Below are 26,389 nucleotides of genomic sequence, written 5' to 3'. Positions count from 1 at the left end.
GTTTATCCGTACGATAATGGAAGGTGTCGGTCTTGTTCAATTAGTTCGTATTGGTATATCAATAAGACACTGGTAAACATAAGTGACTAGTATTTCTAGGTTAATGTTTGGCAATCTGTTGGTCAATTAATATGACTAACATTTTCGTTCTAGCCTCCTTCCGGTCGGCATACGTTTTTTCCCAAACTAAAACCACGTTGGTTATCCACGTTGTTTTTCTCGAGTGGCCATAATTTCCCAAAACATAAATACAAACTTGAATTTATTTTCTAAATAGTAAACATTTTATAAATGTACCATGTGTTGTTTTTCTCTTTTTCTGGTAACAAAATAATGCTTATTTCTTTTTGCATTGTCAAGTTGATCGAATTAAGTATTTATTTCAAAAGAGTGACTGTTGAAAAATGGTGATTGACACCCTACAGTGGATGTGATAAAATATAAATCTGCCTAAAAATATGAAAAGACTGCCCTACTCTTTTTATAAATTGAACGTAACAGGTAAATTCCAATTTCAAATTTTACAGATATATCCTTGAACCAGGTGAGTCATTCATCGTTCATGTGAAGTAAATTATAAAATTGAAAATGTAAACTTTCTTGAGGGGGCGTCCGTGGCCGAATGGTTAAAGTTGTTGACTTCAAACCACTCGCCCCTTGCCACTGAGGGTTCAAATCCCGACAGGGACTTTGGATTCTTTCATGTGAAGAAGCTATCCAGCTAGCTTACAGTACATGGTTGGTTCTACTCAGGTGCCTGTTTGTGCCTGAAAAAATGCACGGAAGGGCACTTGAGGTCTTCCTCCACCAGTAAAGATGGAACATCGCCAAATGACCTATACTGTGTTGGTGTGACATAAAATCCATACAAACAAACAAACTTTTTTGACTTTCATCTGTTCTCTCACTCCTTTGGATGGGCATAATGTCTCTTTAATAATTATATAAAACATTTTGTAATTGTCAGTTTTTGAGACCTATATAGAATGTTTCCTTTAATTTTCAGGTTTAACAGATCTTATTCTACATACACTCATGTCAACAGACGGATTAGATTCTAAATGGACCAGCAGTGCTAAGGAAGTCATAGAGAGGTTCTTCCTTATAAGTTTTTTTCTCTCAAAAATTCGTTTTGTGAAATTATCCCTGAAATTTTTCTGAAAAAAAAAGCTTTTTTATGAAATTATTACGTTAATCAAGTACCCTGAAAGATTCGGTACTTGATTATTTATCAATATTATTCAAAAACAACAAACAGAAAAAAGACTTGACTTATATAACTAACCATAGTCTACAAAATTATCATTCGTCAGTCCCTCATTACTAATTCAACTCGACAGTGCAAAAATAAGCATCATAAATGTATCGTAACTCTTGATGTGATGACAATTCAATTAATTATATTGTATTATGTATTGAAGAGAGGTTTTTAGTTGATTTGAGCTTGTGTTGTATGTTACATACTTTGTGTAGTTACAGTCATGTCATTTATTTCAGATTCTACGGCTCAACTAACGGTGTGTTTAGAATATATCCAGGGTCGCCAATGGTTACCACATTTGATCACAGAGAATCTGATTGGTGAGTGAATTTAAAAGAAATTTTAGTCACACTCTCAGTCTGAATTTGATTTGGTGAAATATTATAAGGTGAATATATTAATAATTTTGCAATAAAAAAAAAAAAGAGAGAAAATATAGGGCATGTTCATCCATAGGCTGCTTGTTGTCTAGGACAAAAGTCTTGGGGGGCAACTTTCCGGGGGCAATTGTCTGTTTACGCAAGTAGACATTCGGTAAGTTTACAAGCTTTTCTTTTTTGTACTCACCCAAGTGTCGGCTTCACACTGTTTATATTTTTGCATGCAAGTTTATAGACTGAAACTTCACTAACTTATCTAAGAGCTTAATAGGAGGTCAGTGTATAAGACATATATACCTCTTACCTTGAATTTGAAAGAACTAAGAAAACTAAGAATAAATTATATTGACAATTATTAAATATTATGTATTCTGCACACATAGTTTTGGGATCATTTTTTGTGAACTGATACACATCTAAATTTGTGAATCACCTTACCTCAACTACGAATAGTATTCATTTCAAACTTCATAAAAAGTACTCTGGGTCATAAATTAATGTAGGAAACTGTCCAAGACCCGTAACTCAAACTCTGATTGATTTTTCAGTGGTTAATTCTTATTTGTGCACTTTTAATATTCCAACATGAATGTTAGATAGTTTGGTTCTTTTCAAGCACTGAGAATAGTCAAGCCTTGTCAAGCCCTTTGTCCATCTGGCAGCCCTTGTTAATGTTTGACCCAAATGAGCATGCAGAATTTGTGTATTTAAACTTTCTATTTGTTCTGTTGCAGGTACAAAAGGAGTGTGGCATTTCCAAATACAACAATGTATCACTATGGGAAGCTGGGCATAGTGAATAGGAACAATGTAATCATCGTCAGCAGAGCTGTGGGGTAGCTATTTTTGTCTTGTTTCTCCCCAATTATATCAGTTCTACAAATCTGTATTAATTTAAGTTTAAACAGAAGATTACCCTCTTATAATATTTATAGAAAATCTATATTAATTCTTTAATATCTCTGAAATCAGAACTGATATTCATTTCAAACTTAAAATTTACTGTTACAAGATGGCCTATCAGAAGTCTTGCTTTGTTTTGATATACATGCCACCTGTATCTGTTTAACTTAGAAAATATCTTTGCATAATATCTTTGAAAACCAGAAAAGATACACACTTGAAATTTCTATATACGGGAATGTTTTTAAAGCAAACTCAGCAGGCCAAGGGTTGCTACTCTTAATTGCATTTATTACATAGTTGTTTCCCTTTCTAAACTTCATTGCTTTTGTTATAGTTAACTGGCACAAACAAAAGTTATTGTAGACTGTTTCCAAACTTGATTTGACAATTGAACTTATATTTAAACTGTACAATGTTGTCTTTATTTTCATTTGAGACAATTTCCTTTGGCATGTTTTATTCTGCCACAAAAGTTATTCCCCTTTTCACCTATCAAGAACATTGGAAGGGGATGGGGGTATGGGGTATGGGTATGAATTGCATTCAGCCATTATTCAAGTTTTGATGATCAAATGAGGATCCATCATGCTGTTCTTGTTGTTACTTAACAACACCTGAGTAGAACCACCAACAATCCGAAAGCTAGCTGGATTGCTTCCTCACATGAAAGCATCCAAAGTCCCTGTTTGGATTTAAACCCACAATTGTGTGAGGCAGTGGTTTTAAGTCAGTATATATAAACATGTACATGTATAGTTTCAGAACCAAAACGACCTTGATGACATTTTTATGCAAAACACTTACACTTAACACTATTATCACTTTTTGCCATCAGGGTGCTCCATTGAATATGTTCGTCATTTACAATTTGTTTTCCAGCACTTTTTAACCTTTTGACAAATCATTTTTTGTCACACTCATTGAACTATACAGATAAAACCTATACATGTTTGTTTTCTATGTATTCAGAATATCATGTGTTTATCAAACACAGGTTTTTGTTTCATCTTTTTTAGAACAAAAATGCTGTTCTTAAATGTGCCATGAAAATTAAAGTCATGGAAATTAAAAACAGTAAAACTTATATAACATTGGGATGGTGGGTATATAAGCGGGACAGCTGTTTTTCCACAGAAAGATTGAACAGGAATATATATGCACTCAACAGACAATCGAAGCAGTTGGCCAGCATGCTTTCATAATACATTATTTTTATGTACTTGATGAACCTGTTTTTATGTACTTATTGCCTTTACTGTTGTTTGTGACATGTTCAAATTTTGATTATTATTTACTTTCCTGTTTTGTTGTTTATAAAAGCATGGCTTTAATGTACTTAAAGTTGTGTGTAGAAAGGCCGCTTTATTACAATCATTCGCCTCCGGTCTCATATTTCATATTAGTATAGTTATTGTTGTGATGGCTGACTTAAAGCAAAGTTCCATAACTCCTTATAATATTTTGACAGAGTTATATACCCCATTTTTACTGCTTGTTAGAAAAAGTGTAAATTTACAGTTACTTATATATTTCTGAAAACAGAAATCTATATTAACTTAATTAAAAGTGTTTGTTGAGGGTCACAAGAAAATTCAGCAGATCAAGTCCTAAACTTCTCTATTGCGGTCATGTGACACTCATAATTAGTGGAAGTCATAAGCAATTTATTTACTTTATATAGTAACAAATATATTAAATAGGCTTAAAACGCTTTAAACTTTACTCAAATGTCCACTTTAACAAGGACAATGTTAAAAATCCATTCCACCTTCAATGGATAAAAGACAAAGTTCAATCTAGGAGGTGAATATATTGCCCAAGTCACAGACAATTTTGTGTCTTCATTGAAAGGTCATTGATTACAAATCCCTTGCCCCTCACTACTGTGGGTTTTTCATCCTGTCAGGGACTTTTGGATTCTTTCATGTGAGGAAGTTATCCACTCGCTAGCGTATGGTAGGTTGGGGAGGTTGTATACAGGTGCTGAATGGTGGCCTGAAATAATGCAATGTAGGTTTAAACACGACGTCTTTCCACCTCTGAATAAATCTTGAAAATTTGCCTTATGACCATTACAGTGTAGGTGTGACCAACAAACAAGCATTATTTTTGTCCGCCACATTAAATCTTTTTTACTTTCATGAAGGATTTGCTTCTAATTTTACGATGATGTTCACCTCAACAAGTAAATGTGCAGAACCTATGCAACCTTTGTGCTGAGTCAAGGTTAAGGTCACACTTATAGATCAAATGTCAGACAATTTTGTGTCTGCACTATAAATTTTCTAGTTCTTGAAAGACTTTCTTCAAACTTTGCTCAAATTATCGTTGGTTACCCATGATATTTTTCAGTACATACTACATTATCTACATGATCAGTTACCCACGTTAATTTTATGGTTTTTTATACCCCTGTGCCAAAGTTTATGTGATAAATAATATTATTATATTATCTATAAATAGCTTTGAAATGCCTTTTCCTGATTGGCTAACAAGCAACTTTTTGTAAAAAATAACAGGTCAATATCAGAGTATATTCACTGTTTTTTTCCTAAAAATAGATTTTCAGAGTATATTCACCGGTTTTTCTTCTAAAAATAGATTTTTCTGAAATCCCTTAAAGACGCGAGACTTTTACGTGACGTCACGCCAAATTTGTTGTTATTATTCTGAAAAACTTTGTGTGAGTGTACATTATTAAGAGTCAAATTTAGTCTATTTTAGTTACCGTTTTTCATGTTTAAGAACAATAGGGATTAGCATGCCAATGGAAAGGGGCAAATTATGGAAACAGTAGACAAGCTGAAAATAATGATTTCCGTCGTTATGCAATGGCAGATGGTGATAGCCTATAAAAGCTGTTTTATTATATAAAAAAACTATTTCTTTGTTCAAAACTTTTTGTTTAATTTTATATTTCAGATCAAAGAGATTTTTTTTTGCTAAGGGTGGTAGGGTGCCCGTAAACCCCCAGATTCCTAAAGTCAAGCTGCTTTCTGTAATGTATTTTTTTTTTTCCTTAAGAAATTAAAGTAAGTTTTTACCCGTTTAAAAATCATCCTTGAGCAAAAAAACATAATGTAAGAGTAAAAATTGAGACTCGGTTTTGATGTCTCACCCCCCAAAGCACCCTCTTAGCTCAAGTATTAACCCTCAATACATTAAAATTTTTGAAAAAAATGTACCCTTTGTCCCGGAAATATTCTGGAGTGAAAAATGGGGCGTTTTTATTGTTAACCCATGTTTGTTGTGTTTTTTAATGGTTTAACTTTACAATTAAAAGAGAAATTCCCCCCCAAAACATTCAAACACAAATTTGCACAAACAAAAAAAAAAATTATAGATATTCATTGTGAAAAATTGATTATAAAAAGACAGAATGTTTGTACTCTCTGACCTTCACTTTTGGTAGAACTGAGAAATGCACTGTCTGAACCAATTTGCAGTGGTAGTTATTTATTTTCATAATTACCCACAAAATGTTTTAAGTACAGGAAAAGTCTCATCTTTTTACTCAGTAACTTAACAATCTGGCAAGTGAAAAAACCAACAGTATGTTTCAACATTTACGTCTATGTGGTATCATTTTAAGGGTAGACATTATGATATACTGCATTATGGCTGCATTAAACTACTTTTCAAAATTCCATTTCCCTTAATTTCACTCTTATTAGCTCACCTGTCACAAAGTGACAGGGTGAGCTTTTGTGATCGCTTTTCGTCCGTCGTCCGTCCGTCGTCCGTCCGTCGTCCAGTCCGTAAACTTTTACTTTAAATGACATCTCCTCATTAAACCACTAAGCCAATTTCATCCAAACTTCACAGGAATGTTCCTTTGGTGGTCACCTTTTAAAAATTGTTCAAAGAATTTAATTCCATGCAGAACTCTGGTTGCCATGGCAACCGAAAGAAAAAACTTTAAATATCTTCTTTTTAAAAACCATAAGAGCTAGAGCTTAGATTTTTTGGCATGAAAACATCTTCTAGTGAGTGTCTACCAAGTTTGTTCAAATAAAAGCCCTGGGGTCAAAATTGGCCCTGCCCAGGGGTCATTGATTTTCCCTATATGCATATAGTAAAAAACTTAAAAAATCTTCTTTTAAAGAACCCAAAGAGCTAGAGCTAAGATATTTAGCATGAAACATGTTCTAATAGGTGTCTACCAAGTTTGTTCAAATAAAAAGCCCTGGGTCAAAATTGGCCCCGCCCCGGGGGGTCATTGATTTTCCTTATATGCATATAGTAAAAAGTTAAAAAATCTTCTTTTAAAGAACTCAAAGAGCTATGGCTAAGATATTGAGCATCAAACATGTTCTAATAGGTGTCAACCAAGTTTGTTCAAATAAAAGCCCTGGGGTCAAAATTGGCCCCGCCCCGGGGGTCATTGATTTTCGTTATATGTGTATAGCAAAAACTTAAAAAATCTTCTTTGAAAAAACCCAAATAGCTAGAGTTAAGATATTAAGCATGAAACATCTTTTAGTGAGTGTCTACAAAGTTTGTTCAAATAAAAGACCTGGGGTCAAAATTGGCCCCGCCCAGGGGGTCATTGATTTTCTTTATATGTTGTGTATAGCGGCCCCAAGGGTGTCATTGTTTTTAACCATATGTGTATAGTAAAAACTTAAAAAAAATCTTCTTTTAAAAAGCCCAATTAGCTAGAGCTTAGTTGTTTAGCATGAAACATCTTCTTATGGGTGTCTACCAAGTTTGTGCAAATAAAAGCCCTTGGGTTAAATTGGCCCTGCAACGTTGGGGGGGCTATATACAGGTGAGCGACCTCAGGGCCATCATGGCCCTCTTGTTTTTCTGGTTAAGAAGACATACAATATTTTGATGAAACACCATATATTTTGTACTCTGTGATGCTTTTCATTGAGTGACAGTCTGCCTGCTATCCTCAATAAGGTGAGCATCACATTAATAATGAAGCGGACAATGGTATGATCCTTGGGACAAGGTGAAGTTTCTCTGTGAAATTGATCTTTGACATTGAATCATATACAAATGTTGTCATTTTCAGTTACTCCTGATTTTAAAATCATGTGGGATAAGTAGCCGATCACTTACAGAAAAAATTGTAATTACTGGTTAGTTTTCCAGGAATGGTAAGGAGATTTGAACACTATGATATGACCAAATCATACGTTAAAATCTTTAAAAAAAAATCCCAAATTAACGTAAATAGAATGGTTCATTAGTTAAACATTGAAGATTTTATGACAAACATGTTATGAACACAATCATCTGCCGATATTTCACAATTTTCAACATTTGGCTATGCTATATTCTGTTAGATATTTGGTATGTAAAGGGTTAAAGCAGAATGAGCTACAGGTTCTTAAGCTGCTGTCTCACTTACTCCCGGCAGAGCCCAGGACCACCCCGGTAGGTAAATGGGATAATCTGGGACGATCCGGGGTGAAATTATTGTTGCGGTCACACTTACCCCGGCAGCACTACGGTAATTCCCAACTAACCACCCAGGATGCGCTCCTGACCATTCAGGCAGAGCCCAGGTGAAGCTACGGTTCATGCCGGTGTTTCCAGTCGTTCCCAGACATTAATTTAAACCGTGTGAAAATGATTACGTTGATACATAATGTTCATTTTATATAATATCTATTGTTCCAGAACAGTAATTCATGATGATTTTCTGAATAATCCTTATGCAAGACTGGACAGAAGGGAAATGGGGAAGGGTTTTAATGCAAACAAGTGCAATCATCGCAAATTGTCGTGATTCTTTTGAAATGAACGGGCTTTGCCAGTGCTCTACTGGGATCAACTGTAGCTCCATCATCATCCTCCAGGGCTCTGCTGGCATCCTTCAGGGCTCTGCTGGCATTCACCAGGCTCTGCCGGCATTCACGGGGCTCTACCGTAGCTCTGACGGCTATATCATACCTGGTTTGTGCCAACAGAGCTACAGTGCTTCTCAGGTGTAACCCCGGTCGTTCCTGGTAAAGCTAAGGATGAAGCCGACAAAGCTATACTTACCAGATCACCCCGGACCACCCCAGTGATATTAAATATTTTATTCCATCCAGGGTGGAAAATGAAACACAATTTTCAATTTATTTTTGAGTGTTTCTTAATTATCTTTTGCATATCTGTTTTAAGTGCCCAAGCCATGTACAAAATTCATATGTTATGTTTTTAGAATTTTGGACCTCAGTGGAGTTTCTTTAAACACCTCAGTCAATTTGTATGTACTGAATGAAAATGTATGGAGGATCATTACTAAGGGGTTAACCACTAAAGTGATCATTATTCTGTATTGCTTATTGTTGTTTTGTTTAATTTGTTCACAGGTGCAAGAATGTTCAGGGGGTAACCACGAGTGTCACATTGTTGACAGTACTGGGTAAGATTGTTGTAAAATTATAAATTCTGAATTTTCATAATTTTTGGGGTATAAAATTGATTCATTGTTTGAATTAAAGGATAAAAGGCAAATGAAACCTGAAAATGCTAGACACTCAGTTTCTTTTTTTTTTTTTTCTATTTAGAAATTGAACTTAATCATAGAAATGTGAGAACAAGTTATTAAGCTTATTTATCAGTAAAAAGCCTTTTAAGATTGAATATTAGAAAAAAAGGGAGAATTTTTATTCTAACCTTGGTGTCTCAGTCAATTAAGTTTTGGGTGTGTTAAAGTTGCAATCTCAAAAACTACTGAAGGGATTGAATTGAAACTTCACACTTGTTCTCTGTGATTATCTAACATGATGGTCACAGGTCCCATAATTACCCTTTTTACAGAGTTATGGCCCTTTTCTTACTCTCATGCCCTGAGAATAGTCGAGCATGGACAGCTTTAAGAAATTTCATCACCTGGTGATTCAAACATGTCCAATGCTATTGATACATCTGCTTCTAAATGCATGTGTCTGAAGTACCATACTCACTCTTGCAACACTCGTAAGTGCTAAAGCTTTAGCATTTTGATTTTGACCTTTCACCTTTATTCTACTAGTGGCAACTGATTTTACCTAGGCAACCAGTGTGCATCAAGATCAGTCTGCACTTCTGTGCTGTCTTATCATGGTCTACACTGATTGCTATTTGATAAGTACTTATTTTGAAATTTTCCCCTAAAGTAATGAATGGTTTAGTCCAGATTTAAAGATAGACAACTCCATTTAAGATATTTAGAATGGTAAGCGTTAAAATACATATTAGAATTAGATCAGTATGTAAAATAAGGTAGCGACAGATTCAGATTTCTTGTTTCTATCTTGTTACAGGAGGGTGTTTGATGCACTCAATCCGAACACAAATGGACACTTAACAAAGTTGTTTCCATGGATAACACATGAACTTGTAACAAGGAAAGAAATGAAGGTGTACATTTTGAAATTATTTTATCTAAGTAATTATTAGCTGCTAGTTTGATAATAATTTACAAAATAAAAGGGGTTGTTAGCAGAACCTGATCCTTAGCCTGCTTGAACCAAAAGTAATGTATATGTGGATATTTCTGCGTGTCAAAAATTTAGTGAATTGAAAATTTCAGACATTTCATGTGAAGAAATATTAGTAAATCATGCAAGAGAAGAATTTAATGACAGGTTGATATTTACCTGATGGGGGGTGGCATCCACTATTTTGTCTGGAGCATATCTCCTACCAAATAGAGGAATATTAATGAAATTTTATGGAATGTTCATCACTATTAGAAGCTGTGTCGCGTACATAAACCAGGTCTCTAGGTCAAAGGTCAAGGTCACACTTAGAGGTCATTGAAAAACGTATGTCTGGAGCAAAACTACTACATACATTGAGGGATTTCAATATAACTTGGCACAAATGTTTACCATTGTGAGGTTGAGTATCGCATGCAAAATTTAGATCCCTGTGGCCAAGGTCAAGGTCGCACATAGGGTTCAAAGTTCAGATAAAAATATGAAAATCTGTATTCTGACCATTTAGTCATCATTTATGGAGCGATTGAAACACAAATTGTCATTATCATGACTATGAGTGTGAAACATGTAGTTAAGGTTAGTATATGCAAGGTCAAGGTCACTTACAATGATAAAATATAGAGATTTTGTCCAGAGCATATCTCCTACACATATGGAGGGACACATATGGAGGGATTCTAATGAAACCTAATAGAAATGTTCTCCACTATGAGAAGCAGTGTCATGCGCATGAACCAGGTTTCTAGATCAAAGGTCAGAGTCACACTTACAGGTCATTTAAAAACAAAGTTCATACAAGTAAAAATGTTGTCATGTATACAAAATTTAATCAAGTGATTGAATGTTAGACCTATCCACAGAATTTAATCTTACTGGAAAGAAAAAGACTAAACATGGGAAGCTTAAGAAAAGTGTTTGTTTTCATTGAACTGATTATATATATTACTTACGGAAATATGCAGGATTTTTTTTCTCAATTTTATAAGTAACTAAACATTTTAGAAATATTAAAGTCTTTCAAATTTGAAATAGTTAATATATTTATCTTAAGTTTGATATTTATCTTAAGTTTGACTTTTTGCAGACTTGTGGCATCACTCTTACACATTCTGTGCATTTTATTTTTGTTGGACTTTTTTCACATAGTTCAGCTTTTTGCGGAATGAGCTGTCTTTTTTGCGGATGTAAAATCACATTTTTAATATTGTGATTTTATGGAATATATTATAAGCACCAGTCAGACATAGTCGAAAGGCAAAAACATTTGAAAAATTATTGTTGCCGCACTCTTTGAATATTTGATAGAACTGTGAATATATAAAAGGTTGATGAAAGAATTGTTAAATGTTCTTTATTTTACAGCAAGAATGGTGTACAGGATTTTCTGATGGCTATCATAAAATGATCATGACCTTGACAGACAATATAACCTTGAACTCAAATGACCCATGCCAGCAATTCAGCCTTTCCCAGGTCAAGGACACTAACTTATTTGTACTGGTCTTAAGAAATCGTGAGAAATTTAAATGTCAGGACTCTAGTTACAAGGTATGTTGTATTATTCATGTAAATGATAAGGGAAAAAAGTAGTGGGGAGATCCCATTCAATCTGGCATTGGCATTAACACCAGCATCAGCGTAACATTTTGGTCAAGGAATTTCCTTTGTGTGCAAGTTGTTATCTCTACTGTAAATTTACTGAAAGGAATTGGTTGAAACTTCACACACTTATTTGAGAGCAAAATAAGAGGTAAATGTCAAAGGCCCATAAATCTAACATGGATTTTGACAGAATTATTGCCCTTTTTGAAAAATCTACATTATCCATGCTCTTGTTATATAATCAAGCACTGAGAAAAGTCGAGCATGCTGTCCCACTGACAGCTCTTGTTTTCTGTCAACTTGGGTTGAGGTCATTATTGCTTACAATAGATATTTGCCTTTCGCACTTACTGCCTTTATGTATTGACCAATATATGGCAGTTTTGGAAAGCGTCCACGGCCTTTAGTGATATTTCTTGTTATGTTGTGAAGTAATTGTTTTTATTACATGCTTTTCGGTGGTTTATAGAAATATTTCAGTGATATAAAACTGGTAATTTCACTGTTTTAAACAGTGAAATTATCAATTTGATAATTTCACTGTTTTGAATTTAAGCCCCTTATGTTGTTTCAGTGAAATACCAGCGTGCACAGTACTGGGAACCAACTTAATGACGTGACGTCGTAAATGACATCACGTTGTATTATTATTTGGTGCGCTTTTCATTCAGTGCTAGGTGTAATGTCTTGTTAAAACATTTCTTTGCATATAATAAAAAGAATAATTTGTGAACACCAAAAGTTCATATTTCACTCGTGGCTGCGCCACTTGTGAAATATACCTTTTGGTGCTCACTTGGTGAAATATATTCCGATCTTACACAGAACTAAACAAATATCCTCTATATATCATTGTTTGTTACAGGTGTTAATTAGCATCTCAGTATTCCAGTTTGTTTTATTGGTTTTTTTGACTGAATTTTTAGGGATTGACCATGTTATTCTATAGGAATTGGTTATTGAAAATATCGGGAAACTTCAAAAACAATATCAAATTAAGCATGAAACACCACACTGTTTATTTATTATATTAAAGATTTAAAGTAGAAATGCCTTAATATAAATCCAAATAATACAGATTAACGTATCATTAATAGACATTAATTAAATATAATAAAAAATGATATTAATTACCTTAATATAGAATTATCACAGATTAAAACTAATGACATTGTTGTATTGTCTAATTAAAGCTGCATGCCTCCAGATGAGCCAAAATATGTTGACAAAAATAAACTTGAGAAAAATGTACTTAAAATTTTAGAAAATTAAAAAGATTTAAGATTCAAGTAATTATTAACATGTTAAGTATGATTAAGGTCTGATTTTCCAGTATTTGTCACCATTTTCTACAGTGTTACTAATGCACTAGGGGCTGTGTTTGCTTATTTTTACCTCTGTTTGATTGCGCCTGTTCCTGGGAGACTGCTTGATTGAGTCTAATCATAGGATACAGTTTGTATGAATCTGTTCATTTAATACTGCTTAATTGAATCTATTCCTGGGATACAGCTTGATTGAGTCTGTTCATTGGATATTGCCTGATTGTGTCTGTTCCTTGGATACTGCTTGTTTGAATCTTTAAATGGACTTCTGCTTGATTGAATCTGTTCCTGGGATACTGCTTGATTGAGTCTGTTCATTTGATACTTCTTTATTGAGTCTGTTCATTAGATACTTCTTGATTGAGTTTGTCCATTGGATACTGCTTGATTGAGTCTGTACCTGGGATACTGCTTGATTGAGTCTGTTTCTGGGATACTGCTTGATTGTGTATGTTCATAGGATACTGCTTGATTGAGTTTGTTCATGGGATACTGCTTGATTGAGTCTGTTCCTAGGATACTGCTTGATGGGATACTGCTTGATTGAGTCTGTTCATGGCATACTGCTTGATTGAGTCTGTTCCTGGGATACTGCTTGATGGGATACTGTTTCATTGAGTCTGTTCATGGGATACTGTTTGATTGTGTCTGTTCATGGGATACTGCTTGATTGAGTCTGTTCATTGGATACTGCTTGATTGAGTCTATTCATGGGATACTGCTTGATTGTGTCTGTTCCTGGGATACTGCTTGATTGTGTCTGTTCATTGGATACTGCTTGATTGAGTCTATTCATGGGATAATGCTTGATTTTGTCTTTTAATGGCATACTGCTTGATTGAGTCTGTTTCTGGGATACTGCTTGATTGTGTATGTTCATAGGATACTGCTTGATTGAGTTTGTTCATGGGGTACTGCTTGATTGAGTCTGTTCCTGGGATACTGCTTGATGGGATGCTGTTTCATTGAGTCTGTTCATGGGATACTGTTTGATTGTGTCTGTTCATGGGTTACTGCTTGATTGAGTCTGTTCATTTGATACTGCTTGATTGAGTCTATTCATGGGATACTGCTTGATTGTGTCTGTTCCTGGGATACTGCTTGATTGTGTCTGTTCATTGGATACCGCTTGATTGAGTTTATTCATGGGATAATGCTTGATTGTGTCTTTTAATGGGATACTGCTTGATTGTGTCTGTTCATGGGATACTGCTTGATTGAGTCTATTCATGGGATAATGCTTGATTGTGTCTTTAAATGGGATACTGCTTGATTGTGTCTGTTCATGGGTTACTGCTTGATTGAGTCTGTTCATTTGATACTGCTTGATTGAGTCTATTCATGGGATACTGCTTGATTGTGTCTGTTCCTGGGATGCTGCTTGATTGTGTTCTGTTCATTGGATACTGCTTGATTGAGTCTATTCATGGGATATGCCTTGATTTTTTGTGTCTTTTAATGGGATACTGCTTGATTGTGTCTGTTCATGGGATACTGCTTGATTGAGTCTATTCATGGGATAATGCTTGATTGTGTCTTTAAATGGGATACTGCTTGATTGAGTCTGTTCATGAGATACTGCTTGATTGTGTCTGTTCATGGGATACTGCTTAATTGAATCTGTTAATGGGATACTACTTGATTGAGTCTGTTCATGGGATACTGCTTGATTGAGTCTGTTCTTGGGATACTGCTAGATTGAGTCTGTTCATTGGATACTGCTTGATTGTGTCTGTTCTTGGGATACTGCTAGATTGTGTATATTCATTGGATACTGCTTGATTGAGTCTGTTTGTGAGATACTTCTTAATTGGGTCTTTTCATGGGATACCTCTAAATTGAATCTGTTCATGGGATATTGCTTAAATAAGTCTGTTCATGGGATATTGCTTGTCTGAGTCTGTGTGAATGAGCATGTTCATGATGTACTGCTTTATTTGAATTACTGCTTTATAGAGTCTGTTCATGAGAGACTGTGTGAATTAGTCTGTCTAGAGACTGCTAGATTAAATTTATATATTAGATTAAGCTTAACCATGTGTGTTTTTTAGACACTGCTGTAATTGTTCCATTTTAGATATGGTGCAATACAGTATTAATGCACATGTATTAAAAATAAGATTAATTAAAAAAAGTAGAATAATTATTCTTATGTTGTTGAAGTTGTTTACAAGGAAAAATATCATTTAGATATTTGTTATTTGTTATGAAATACTGATCAATCCTTTTTTATTACACATTTTTTGGCACATTCCCCATAGTGGACAAAATTAACACTTGCTCCCATCTATATAATGTACACACCTAGACATTACATTTATATTATATAATGTTATTTTGTTATCGCTAATACCTATGTTAATATATTATATACAACCTGTACTGTTTACCACCAGTGGCCTTCACTCCAGGATTCAGGATGAAGTGATAGTTCCAGGAAATAATAGAAATCCTGTTTGAATTCCTTAATGTACACAGGTCGATCTGCTCTTTCTAGAATTACAAGAAAAACATCAAAGAAAAGTTAGAAAAGTAATTTTATACTGTACATACATATAATTTTTAAGGGGACTGACAACTTTTTCTAGTTACTAAGATAAAACTGTACCAGGCAATTTGTATGGTTTGGAAAATGACTGGTTCACTGTATAGGTATTTCACTGTATAGGAAAATAACCACATAGTTGTGTGTCAGACTGAAAGAAGAAACCTGATTTGGTGTTCAAAAGCACTGATTATTATGAAGAAAAGGCTTTAATTTCCTTTTTCAGCAATGTTCAAACTGTCAACCTGCCATCTTGAACCCTGTGTATCAGCTTTCGATTCCAAGATGTACAGTTTGTGAGGTGAACCAAACTTTAACCAGTTGCCAGTGCCAGTGCTATTGTGATACAGATTTGGACACTTGCCATGGACAGTTTAATACACATTTAAACAATTTCCCAACTAGGTCCTGCTTCTGTAAGTGTAGTAAATGTTTTACTCTTATTTCCTGATTTTTCCATATACAGTAATACAGTCAAATCTGTGAACAAAGGCCATTCAAAGGAGATACCAAGCATGACCTTTATAGACAAGTGTTCTTTATTTAGAGGTTACTCTACTCTTCTTAATCAATAAGGCTTTGTCAAAGAGCGGTCTTTATTCACAAGGTGATCTTTAACACAGGTTTAACTGTATGACTAGTTTCACTAAATGGAGAGGCAGTTATAGAACCATCTTGATTCTCTCATTATAAAACTTAATGATATTTCCTCCTTTCACGATTTACAAGATAGATTCTTTAGTTTTTCTGCATTAAGTTTTATAAAAATTAAGTAGTAGATACCAGTTCATTGGTTGTTTACAAAAAGATGATAATTAAACCTGTGCCAGCTGAATTTTTGTAATGAATCTGACCGGCTGTTCTTTGAATTTGGAACAATCCATTAAAAAATTATGGGGGTTTCAATATCAGAAGATATTCATTTGAGCCTGGTCAAATGGACAGATGTACTGGCTGGCCTGGCTCTCTACTGGTGGTAAAAGCTTAAATCATTTAAGGTTCCAGCAGGTTATAGTTAAATATATTAATTTTTGAAGAAAATATTCTATGTGACGAATATATATTCTTTAATATATATACTTTGATTTTCTAGATCCACCAAATTATCGAACAGAATTTGCTCCAAGTTCTCCTTCACCAATGACAAATATTGACAGGTGCCCAATACCTTGTGTAGCCATGTAAGTATTACTTAGCTGACCAAGACTTTACAATTAGTGACAGGTGCCCAATACCTTGTGTAGCCATGTAAGTATTACTTAGCTGACCAAGACTTTACAATTAGTGAAGGTGGCCAATACTTTGTGTAATCATGCAAGTTTGATTGCTTATCAAACCATCAGGAGCCTAAATTTTCAAGCCTCCAAATTTTTTCACTTTAAAACATAGCCAACAGCTTTCAAGGACATAAGTGGGAGCACAAATTGCATTCAGCAATAGATCTGATGGTCCTTCTCCTTATCATTGTTGAATTTGTATTTGTTGTTAAGAATTCAAAACTGTTCAATGAGACTTGAAGGGATTTCAATATTTAAATGAAAAAAATGAGCAGTGAACAATATGGAAACTTAAAAGGCTACAAAGGTGTAAATAAAAATCTGGCCTGGTCCTATACTGATGGCCTAGAAATTGGTCAGTGCTTTTAATTAGTACTATAAGGAATTTGATTAGCAGATATATAGATGATATCCAAGTTTTTTTATAAATACGGAATTTTTTTTCAAATTTAGTGGCTAGAAAATAAATGTTTTATGAGTTTATTTATCTTCAACCTATGAATTTTCTGAATACCAGCAACGTCATTTTGGGGTCTCACTAAAGTGTAATGGATTCCCTTTCTTCTGTTGGGTCATATTTATGCATATGATACGTGCATTAAATATTGAAAATATATACATGCAAGGATATATAATAAATTCATTATCACCACTTGTATTCAAAGATACAAAACCGCAGTCTTAAAGATGGGAAAAAAACATGATTTGTTTACTATGTTTAACTAAAGAGGATCTGTGCATGTGGTACATGTACTAATCAAAGCACAGAAGGCGCTGAATTTGTTTGGGTCTCAGAATGTAAGAAAGGTGCAGGTTGTGAGATTATAAACCAATTTGTTTTTGTATAGTGCCACCAATGCTTTCCAGCGTTTCAATTGTAGTAAATTGGCTATAAGACTAATTGCAACACTGATATTCAATCCAATGTTTATTTGACTTAACAATTTGAAAAAAATGAGTTGCCTTAAATGGGATTTGAACTCCAGACCTCTCGCTTCCTAAGCGAGCGCGCAAACGCCTCAGCCACAGTGAATTGAATGTAAATGGCCTGAAGAAAACCATATTATTCTAAATTAGGGTTTGTAACGACGCTTACTGTTGTTTAACACAGATGTAAATGATCATTGAGCTTACTATAAGCATGTATATCTATATAGAATAAAACAATATAAGAAATCTTCGACCATTCGGGAATTATTTTGCTTGAAAATTAATGCGCCTGTCATTTGACCATCTTTACGCAGTGATCTCCCCTGAATTTTTCGGCGTTAATGTACATATAAAGGGAAGTAACCACTTCAAAAAAGCGGACTACTTTCAGCTTTTGCAATTAACAGCATTAGAGTCTGAAATTTCGCTACCATTATTTGTTTGGTCTGACGACCCAAACAAATAAAAAACTGTCTAAATATAGAAAAATATATACAGATATATAATAAAATTCATTATCACCACTTGTTTTCAGAGATATAAAACTGCAGTCTTAAAGGTGTAAAAAAAACATGATTTGTTTTCTTATGTTTAACTTTTACTTTAGAGAGGATTTAGATGTATGCGATGGACTTGAACATTGTAAAGCCAGTTCTGATAATTACCCAACATGCATCTGGAAAGATGATGATGAACTGAAATCGGTGAATATATCCAGGTATTTCCCTACAAAATCTCCACCAAGACCTCCAGTACCATCTACCACTGGTGAGTAGTTACCTAAATTTATCACATGATACCCTTGATTTAAATATGTAAAATTTTCAACAAACTTTGAAGTATAACAAGGGCTGGACGAATTTTTGAGGATTTTGATATTCATTCATTAGTTTTACATATTTGAATACATGAATATTTGAATATTCATATCATGAAGTTTGTTCTGAGCTTAAATGTTTCTTTCTCTTATATTTTGTCCAGAATTATTTACGTCCAAATACCATGTTATTTTAACAGTCTTAGAATATATATATAAAAAAGTTAGAGCAGAAAACTATATTAAGTTAAAGTATTGCTCAACCTTGGTTATTCATTTTTGTCAATTTCAGTACATTTATCACTTTTTGAATGATCTGATGTAGGAAATGTTTACAGCTAGATTTACAATGGATTGTTAAAATTTCTTGTTCTTGTAGTACTCAAAATACTGGAAAAAATATTTTTTATCTTGCTATAGGTTTAGAAAAGATAACACATATATCTGTCTTTCCAAACTTAGGTGGCCCAAAACCATTACTGACTACTACTGATGGACCTTTCTCACCACCACATCAGTTGCCTAGCAACAAACCACCTGTAGCTTCTACATCTGCTTCAGCATTTTCTCCGCCACAGAAGCCGCCAACACAGCCGTCCTCAGATAAAAGGTACATTTGTATGATACCAGTAACATTTTGTTTTATTTATAACAAAACAAGATTATAATAATTATCAGAAGTGAGTTTGTTTGTTTTTGTTTTTTTAATACAAATTTCGACACTTTTTTGTGCATACATGTTTTTAGGCAGTCAATCCACCTTGCCGGCTTTCCGAAATAACTAACCAGTAATTACAAACTATTTACTGAATCAGTTGTGAGAAACAATAAATAACCATTAGACTTAATGCCGAAGATCACTTGTCACTTGTCACAAAGAAATTTTTATGGTCTGCACTGTTCACTATTTAGTCAGTACATTATATGTTATTTTGGTTTTGGAGTGATATATGTGGATATATTACCTGCTAAGCCATTAGGCGAGGGTGATATTTTATCTTGGCAGGTAATATATCCACATATATCACTCCAAAACCAAAATAATAATTTTATTACCCTTCCCCTGCCGAGTTTAGACGATTTTTTAAAAAATCATTGTTGTTTCAAATGAAACGTCGAAATAAGATTCCCTTTAGGGTACCCCTTCATCACAACATGACGTCACATAAATACATGACGTATTTTTCCCGTACATAACGAATGTAAACAAGAGAAAGGGAATAGTCTATTGAACGCACTTTTTTGTAATTAATATCAAGCTTTCACAAGGTCATATTTGTTTTCAATACTGATTAGAATATGTATCATTACTTTACTTTGGTAAATATTTATCATTTGACAGTTAAAAAGTGCTTGTAAATCGGAATTTACACCGCAAAAAATCTAACCGTACGGGCATCACCCCAGCGCATGTTTTTTACAACGTGGGGTACCCAACGGGGAAATTTAGTGTGTATATTACCCGTCTGGCTCGGTAATATCAATTTCTTTTGGGTGATCAATAACCAATCAAAAAGGCGGAAAAAATCTGGAAGGGTAATAAATTTTGATATTAATTCCCTAAAAATGATGATTGGTCTTGTGCATACTAAAGATGGACAAGATATTTAGCGGGGTAAGGGTTCAATATTTTAACACTTTGAACATTTTGTGTCACTTAAGATGTGACCCTGGGCCCAAACGTTACTATAAATAAACTTAAAGGTCAAATTTTCAATCATACTGGGCATGAAAATTGAACAAAATTTTGTTATTTAATATCATTTAGTTTGAACAGATAACTATTTTGTTTATGAAAACACCTTGTTTTGATATGACGCTCTACATGTTATGATAGCTAGGTTGTTTACAAAAACTTTACATTATTTTTCTAAATGAAGATCTCAGTCAGAGGTCAAATTAACACATATATTCTATTTTCAGTACAACAACAAATTTAACACCCCCTGTGTTTCATTCAACAAAACAAACATCAGTGGTAGCACCAGTGACGAGCGGATCTGTAATCCATCCTGTCAGTGGATCAAAAATGTCAACACGAGTGACTGATGTACAAACTAAAGCTTCAGGTCCATTTCAGACAGGATCAACTACGATAGCAGTGAAGTCATTTGGTAAAAGGTATAATCTTACATAATGATACAAAAACTTGTCAGGACAAAAGATTGGCGACATGGCTGGGTGGTTTACGGGTCAAACTAGTAATCTATGGATTGGTGACCACATGGATTCAAACCCTGTCAGGGGCAAGCCGTTGTTTCCTTGAGCAAGAAACTTTACATTCATTGCTTAGGGTCTTGCATGCAACTATACATCTTTATTTTCTGCTGAATTCCAGTACATCTACGTAATTGTAGGTCATTTCACAAGGACCATAACTGCTTGAAAAGGGCCCTTTACTGAATTTTGTTATTTCATTTAACCACAATCACTGAAAGTGAGCACTTGAAACTTCATACATGTTGATCATATTTGTTTATCACCAGCCAAGACCCATAACTCTTGTTTTTCAAACAGTTCATGTAAATAATACTTTAATTTGATTTTTCAGTAAAATTAACATTTTACTGACTTGTCTACAAACATCACCTTTTCACGTTCACAAGATTTGTACTTGTACTTATGTTTATGCTACCTTTAGTTGTATATTTTATTGAATCTTATTTTGTTACAGTTCTAGTGATTCAGATAAAGGTTTAAGTGGTGGCGCTATCGCTGCATTGGTAATTGGTCTTCTTGCTCTGGTAGCTATAATTGTGTTTATAGCTGTGAAGATGTACAATAAAAAGTTCAGGAGACCAGGAGCTGATGGTATGATGCAATCAGTTTTTAATAAAAACAACAAAATTGAGCCCCGCCATGACAAAACCAACATAATGCGTTTGAGACCAGCATGAATCCAGACCAGCCTGCGCATCTGCGCAGTCTGATCAGGATTCATGCTGTTCCCTTACAAACCCTATTACAAGTAGAGAAACTGATAGCAAACAGCATTGGTCCTGATCAGACTGTGCGGATGCGCATGCTGGTCTGGATCCATGATGGTTGCAAACACACTATGTTGGTTTTGTCATGGGGCGGCTCAAATTACAGTTTTACTGATTGTTGATATGAGGATTGTTAGGACAAAGCCTTTTATGTTCTCAATTAAAAATTTACATTCATACATTTAATTGTGTTTTTTTTTTTTAAAGAACTTAAAATATTTTTTCAATATTTGTGTACCATTTAATGTATGTCTTTAAGACCAATTACTTTTTGTGCACATTTTCAGATCATTTCCTCTCTCTGTTTTTTTCTAAAATCATCATTTAAAATGTGCAAAATAACCGAGAAATGAAAAGCGTTGCAATTCCATGCATATTTTTTTATTATCCCTTGCAGATTTTTCCATTTCCTGTGCTTCACTTGATCTATATAAGAATCTAAAATTTAAGTTTTTAGGTTTTTTTACCTTAGTGAAGTTCCTTTAACAAGGGACACATATCCAAACATTTTCTCTATATACATAGAAAAATATAAAAACCGATAGCTCTGAGGAAATTATTAAAAACAAGGGGTTATGTATTATTGTCTGCAATTTTGAAACCTGATGCCGGCACTAAATTTATGTTTTAACCTATTCAAGTACTTTACACCACAGGGACTCGGCACAGGGGTGGGATAGTGTAAAAAGTAATTCTGGTATGTACAGAAGTTTCAGTTCCTTACGAAAGTGAAGGCAACTAAACTGGTAAACTGCCAGTCTGCCAAGGAACGATGCGTTTGCTGAATTGTGCTCTTGTAAATTCAGTGTGGCTTTCTGTTGTGATCCAGAGTAAAATCTACAAACACCACACCCACAAAATTTGCATAACAGATTGACCAACGGAATGATGTTTTAAGGCTATTTTAGTCAAACATAAAAACATATATATATACACATGTTGTTGTAATGATGTTCCCAAGCATAAAAACATATTTTGACGTAAACATTATTTATTATCCTACCAGGGCTAGTTTGATAAGAATATTTTTTTTTCTTTCATATTTTGTTTTTGTTTTGGATGTTTACTTAGTCAGCATTATTTAGTTTCTATTATTGATTTAGTTGAAGAAAAAAAAACAAGTTATGAAATTGTCATGGTCATAATTAATTTGAGAAATGGTAAGTAACCGTAGGAATTGGTCTGTTTATTTTCTATTACCCTCTGACAATGTCATGCGACCTTCAGCAGGGGTGTGGAAATATGAATTTTTACCACTTGTCCGTGGTCGAGGGGTTAGAGTCGGTGACTTCTTATCCAGTTACCTCTCTGGCGTGGGTGCGATCCCCGGGAGATGCTTTGGTAGTTTAGCGCGGAGGAAGGTAGTCTAGTACTGGTGTAACTCTCCAGGAACGATGGTTAGGAAACTACCCGCCTATATGACTGAAATACTGTTGGGAAAAGGGGTAAAACGAAACAAACAAAACCACTTGTCCACAGAGAAGTTGGACAGAAATTTTTACTTGTCTGCAACTTAACTTTACTTACCCATACAGAATACAAAACATTGGACATATGTTTAAATGAAAGTTAATGAGAGGTGACAGTGTCCTTGCATAGTTAGATGTGAACAGATTTCCCTGCATGAAGACCAGACATCATTTCTGTAGTTTGAGGAAACATTCTATATAATGATATGTGTGCCCAGATTGACCAAATTATGTTATACATTTTTTTTTTTTAATTTAAATTTTTAGCTCCACACGCCAAGTGTCAGTCTCCCCAGGCAGAAAGTCCTGAGTCAGATAAGTCGGGCATAGGATTTTCACACCCCTGCATTGAGGATACAGAACACGCATATTTTTTTAACCAGATTCAGATATGTTTTTATCAATATCTTTGCTTATACCAAACTGATATTAGTAAGAATTAAGTCGCAGAGTACCTGTAATTGTACAAGCTATTCACAGTATATCAAAATTATGAAAACCCTTGGATGGTTTTTGATAACATTCAAGCATAGTTGTTTTTCATATTTACAACAAAGGGATAGGGCATACACTGCACATGATATGGTGATAATAACAAGTTTATGAATTTTCAGTACAGAAAATATGTTTCCAAGTTTGTATGAACTCAAAGCTTGTAGTGCATCTGAACTACTGTCAACTTCTGCTTCCTGCAGTTGACCAGTACCAGTGTCATCTGTTTCTTGGAACTGACCAGTACTGGTGTCAGATAAGGAAAAACGGTCATGACCCCCAAGTATGACTCAAGTCCATGACCCCTGCATTGAGTGTCAGCCACAACATAACTAGAACACTGTTCTTCATGGTTATTTTCAAAATTTGATGCAGATATTTACAACTAATTTTGGCTAAAATTAACCAAACTGTATAAAATAAATAATTGTTGACCAGCCCTTACTAAGTTTTTATAATACAGTGCAACCTTTGCAGAGTGGCCCTCTATATAGCAATCACCTCTTTACAACAACAGTATTATCTCTTCCTAAAGTAATGATGCACAATAAAGTCAACTTCTCTAAAGGAACAACCAAAGTGTTTGTCTCCTATAGGGTGTTACTCAGTAGAGGTTATACTGTATTTTGTAACTGGCTGTTGTCACAGTTATGATTGTGACTGGCTGTTGTCACAGTTATGATTGTAACTGGCTGTTGTCACAGTTATGATTGTAACTGGCTGTTGTCACAGTTATGATTGTGACTGGCTGTTGTCACAGTTATGATTGTGACTGGCTGTTGTCACAGTTATGATTGTGACTGGCTGTTGTCACAGTTATGATTGTAACTGGCTGTTGTCAGAGATATGATTGTGACTGGCTGTTGTCAGAGATATGATGGTGACTGGCTGTTGTCACATTTATGATTGTGACTGGCTGTTGTCACAGTTATGATTGTGACTGGCTGTTGTCACAGTTATGATTGTGACTGGCTGTTGTCACAGTTATGATTGTGACTGGCTGTTGTCACAGTTATGATAGAATCTTCCCAATTTTTCTACTCAGCTTATGGATGTTTTTTTTTTTGTAAAAAAGACAATGTTCACAGTTAGCAAATTTGCTCTTAGATCTCCTATCTCAACAGTTGTCTTAAATCAAATTCATAGGATAGTACATGTATATGGAATTTTTATTCATAGGATTGTATATGTTAATAATTACCTTTTTTCTACTGAAACTGATTAGCAATTGAACAGGCTCTATTATATTCTGTTAGTTGCTTAATTTTTGTCTTTTGATCATATTGAAATCTGTTAACATTTTATCATGCTGTTCATTCAATCATGCTGTTCCAAAGAAAAATTAATTACAGTATTTCAGCTAATAACAATATGGATCGTGGTCAACTGAGGTAAAAAAACATAAACACATAAAACTTTTATATACATCATGTCTGAAAAAAATGCAAAGGATAATAAAGAAAAGCATACTCAGAGTTCAGTTGAAAATCAATTTGTTGTACAATTCTTATCATTGTTTGAGAGAAAAAGAGTTGAAACGCTTTTCATTTAAGGTGATTTTGCACATTAAAAATTATTGTTCTGGGAAAATGGAGTGACACAATGATTTGAAATTTTGCACACAACAATTTATTAGTCCAGACCTTTCTCTCAAGTATCATGTTGTCATTATACTAAACAGAATAAGTTTATACAATGTAGACTAATATCTGCTTTAAAACATTGCAATTTACTTGAAAGTTTTAATTCTTCTTTTCAGAATTTATACAATGTAGATTTCATTTTAAATCTAGGATCTGCTTTAAAACATTGCAATGTTCTCTGAAGATTGAATTCTTCATTTCAGAATCTGCAAAGTATCGGGCCGGAAGTTCAATGTTTGACAGCACTGTGTTTTTGAGAAATCTCGATCAGGTGTCAATAAATGCTTCAGCTCCAAATGCAACCAATGTACCTTATCAAGAAATGACAAACTAAGATGGAATTGATGTGTCAAACTAGTTCACACTTGATTTCCAAATTTGAGAAGACACACTAAGTTTTTTTTTTTTTTTTGCATTTATTGTGAAAGAAGCGCACACTTTATTTACAAATTTGAAATGACAAACTAAGTGAAATTTTTGTGTTGGAATCGCTGTGTCAAACTAGTTCGTACAAATTCATTCTGGTTACAATAATAATAATAATAATAATAATAATAATAATAATAATAACAATAATAATAATGAAAATTAGAGAATTTATTGAATTTTATCATTTAGAGATTTGTTTAAAAGTAAGTAAGTAGGTTGCATAAGTAATATTTCTATGGAAATGTTAAAGCAATTGCTTACATAATTAAAAATGAGCATCTTTTGTTGTTTATTTCATGTTCAATGGAATTTTAATGTAGAATAAAGCGTATTATAACTTTAACCTAAAATTCATTTTGATATAACAGTTAAGTATTGCCATGTAGCATTAACCCCTTCTACCTAAATATCTTAAATGGACTTGTCCATTTTTCAAACTGGACAAACCAAAAAAGAACAAAAACATTCATCATTAAGCCACTTAATAGATTTTGACCAAACTGTATACATGTATTGGAATGATCCATAGATGACCTTCAGCAATTTATCCATTGGCCAAATGACCTCTTTTGTAATTGAAAGTTTTTGGTTAATTAGAATTTTTGTGTCCCAAGTACACATGGGGATAAAAACAACTGCTGAAATGTTTCTTAACCACCTAAAAATTTGCACTTGAATCAAAAAAATTTTTTTTTCAGTTTTGACTTATGATGTAATGATATTTCAAGTAGTGCAAACATTGCCAATTGCTGTGATATTTTGTTATAAGCAAAGAAATCTGTACAAATAAATAGAATTAAAATGATATATATTAAATTGTCTGTCTCGTTTATTTGTTATATTAATGAATAAAACATTTGAGCTGTGTCAAGACAAAACCAACATAATGGGTTTGT

The 26,389-nt window shown here is 34.0% G+C and overlaps 2 protein-coding genes across 2 annotated transcripts; both read left to right on the top strand.

The window, feature by feature from the left end:
* The first annotated feature begins 988 nt into the window (after positions 1-988).
* On the top strand, positions 989-2,481 carry LOC132721967 (VWFA and cache domain-containing protein 1-like). Its single transcript, XM_060706355.1, has 3 exons — positions 989-1,094; positions 1,498-1,581; positions 2,376-2,481. The coding sequence occupies exons 1-3, from the start codon at positions 1,036-1,038 to the stop codon at positions 2,479-2,481; spliced, it is 249 nt and encodes an 82-aa protein (XP_060562338.1). The 5' UTR covers positions 989-1,035.
* A 6,347-nt stretch (positions 2,482-8,828) lies between these two features.
* On the top strand, positions 8,829-25,486 carry LOC132721968 (uncharacterized). Its single transcript, XM_060706356.1, has 10 exons — positions 8,829-8,914; positions 9,798-9,894; positions 11,340-11,525; positions 15,676-15,865; positions 16,543-16,630; positions 18,264-18,424; positions 18,936-19,083; positions 20,397-20,594; positions 21,148-21,284; positions 25,268-25,486. Exons 2-10 carry the CDS (start codon positions 9,889-9,891, stop codon positions 25,396-25,398), a joined length of 1,245 nt encoding a protein of 414 aa, XP_060562339.1. The 5' UTR covers positions 8,829-8,914; positions 9,798-9,888; the 3' UTR covers positions 25,399-25,486.
* Positions 25,487-26,389: the final 903 nt, after the last annotated feature.

The sequence above is a fragment of the Ruditapes philippinarum genome, unplaced genomic scaffold, assembly GCF_026571515.1.
Source record: "Ruditapes philippinarum isolate M1 unplaced genomic scaffold, ASM2657151v2 ctg12251_1_1_1_1, whole genome shotgun sequence".
Lineage (NCBI taxonomy): Eukaryota > Metazoa > Mollusca > Bivalvia > Venerida > Veneridae > Ruditapes > Ruditapes philippinarum.
Note: the sequence above shows the minus strand (reverse complement) of the source record. Positions and strands in the feature narration are given on the sequence as shown.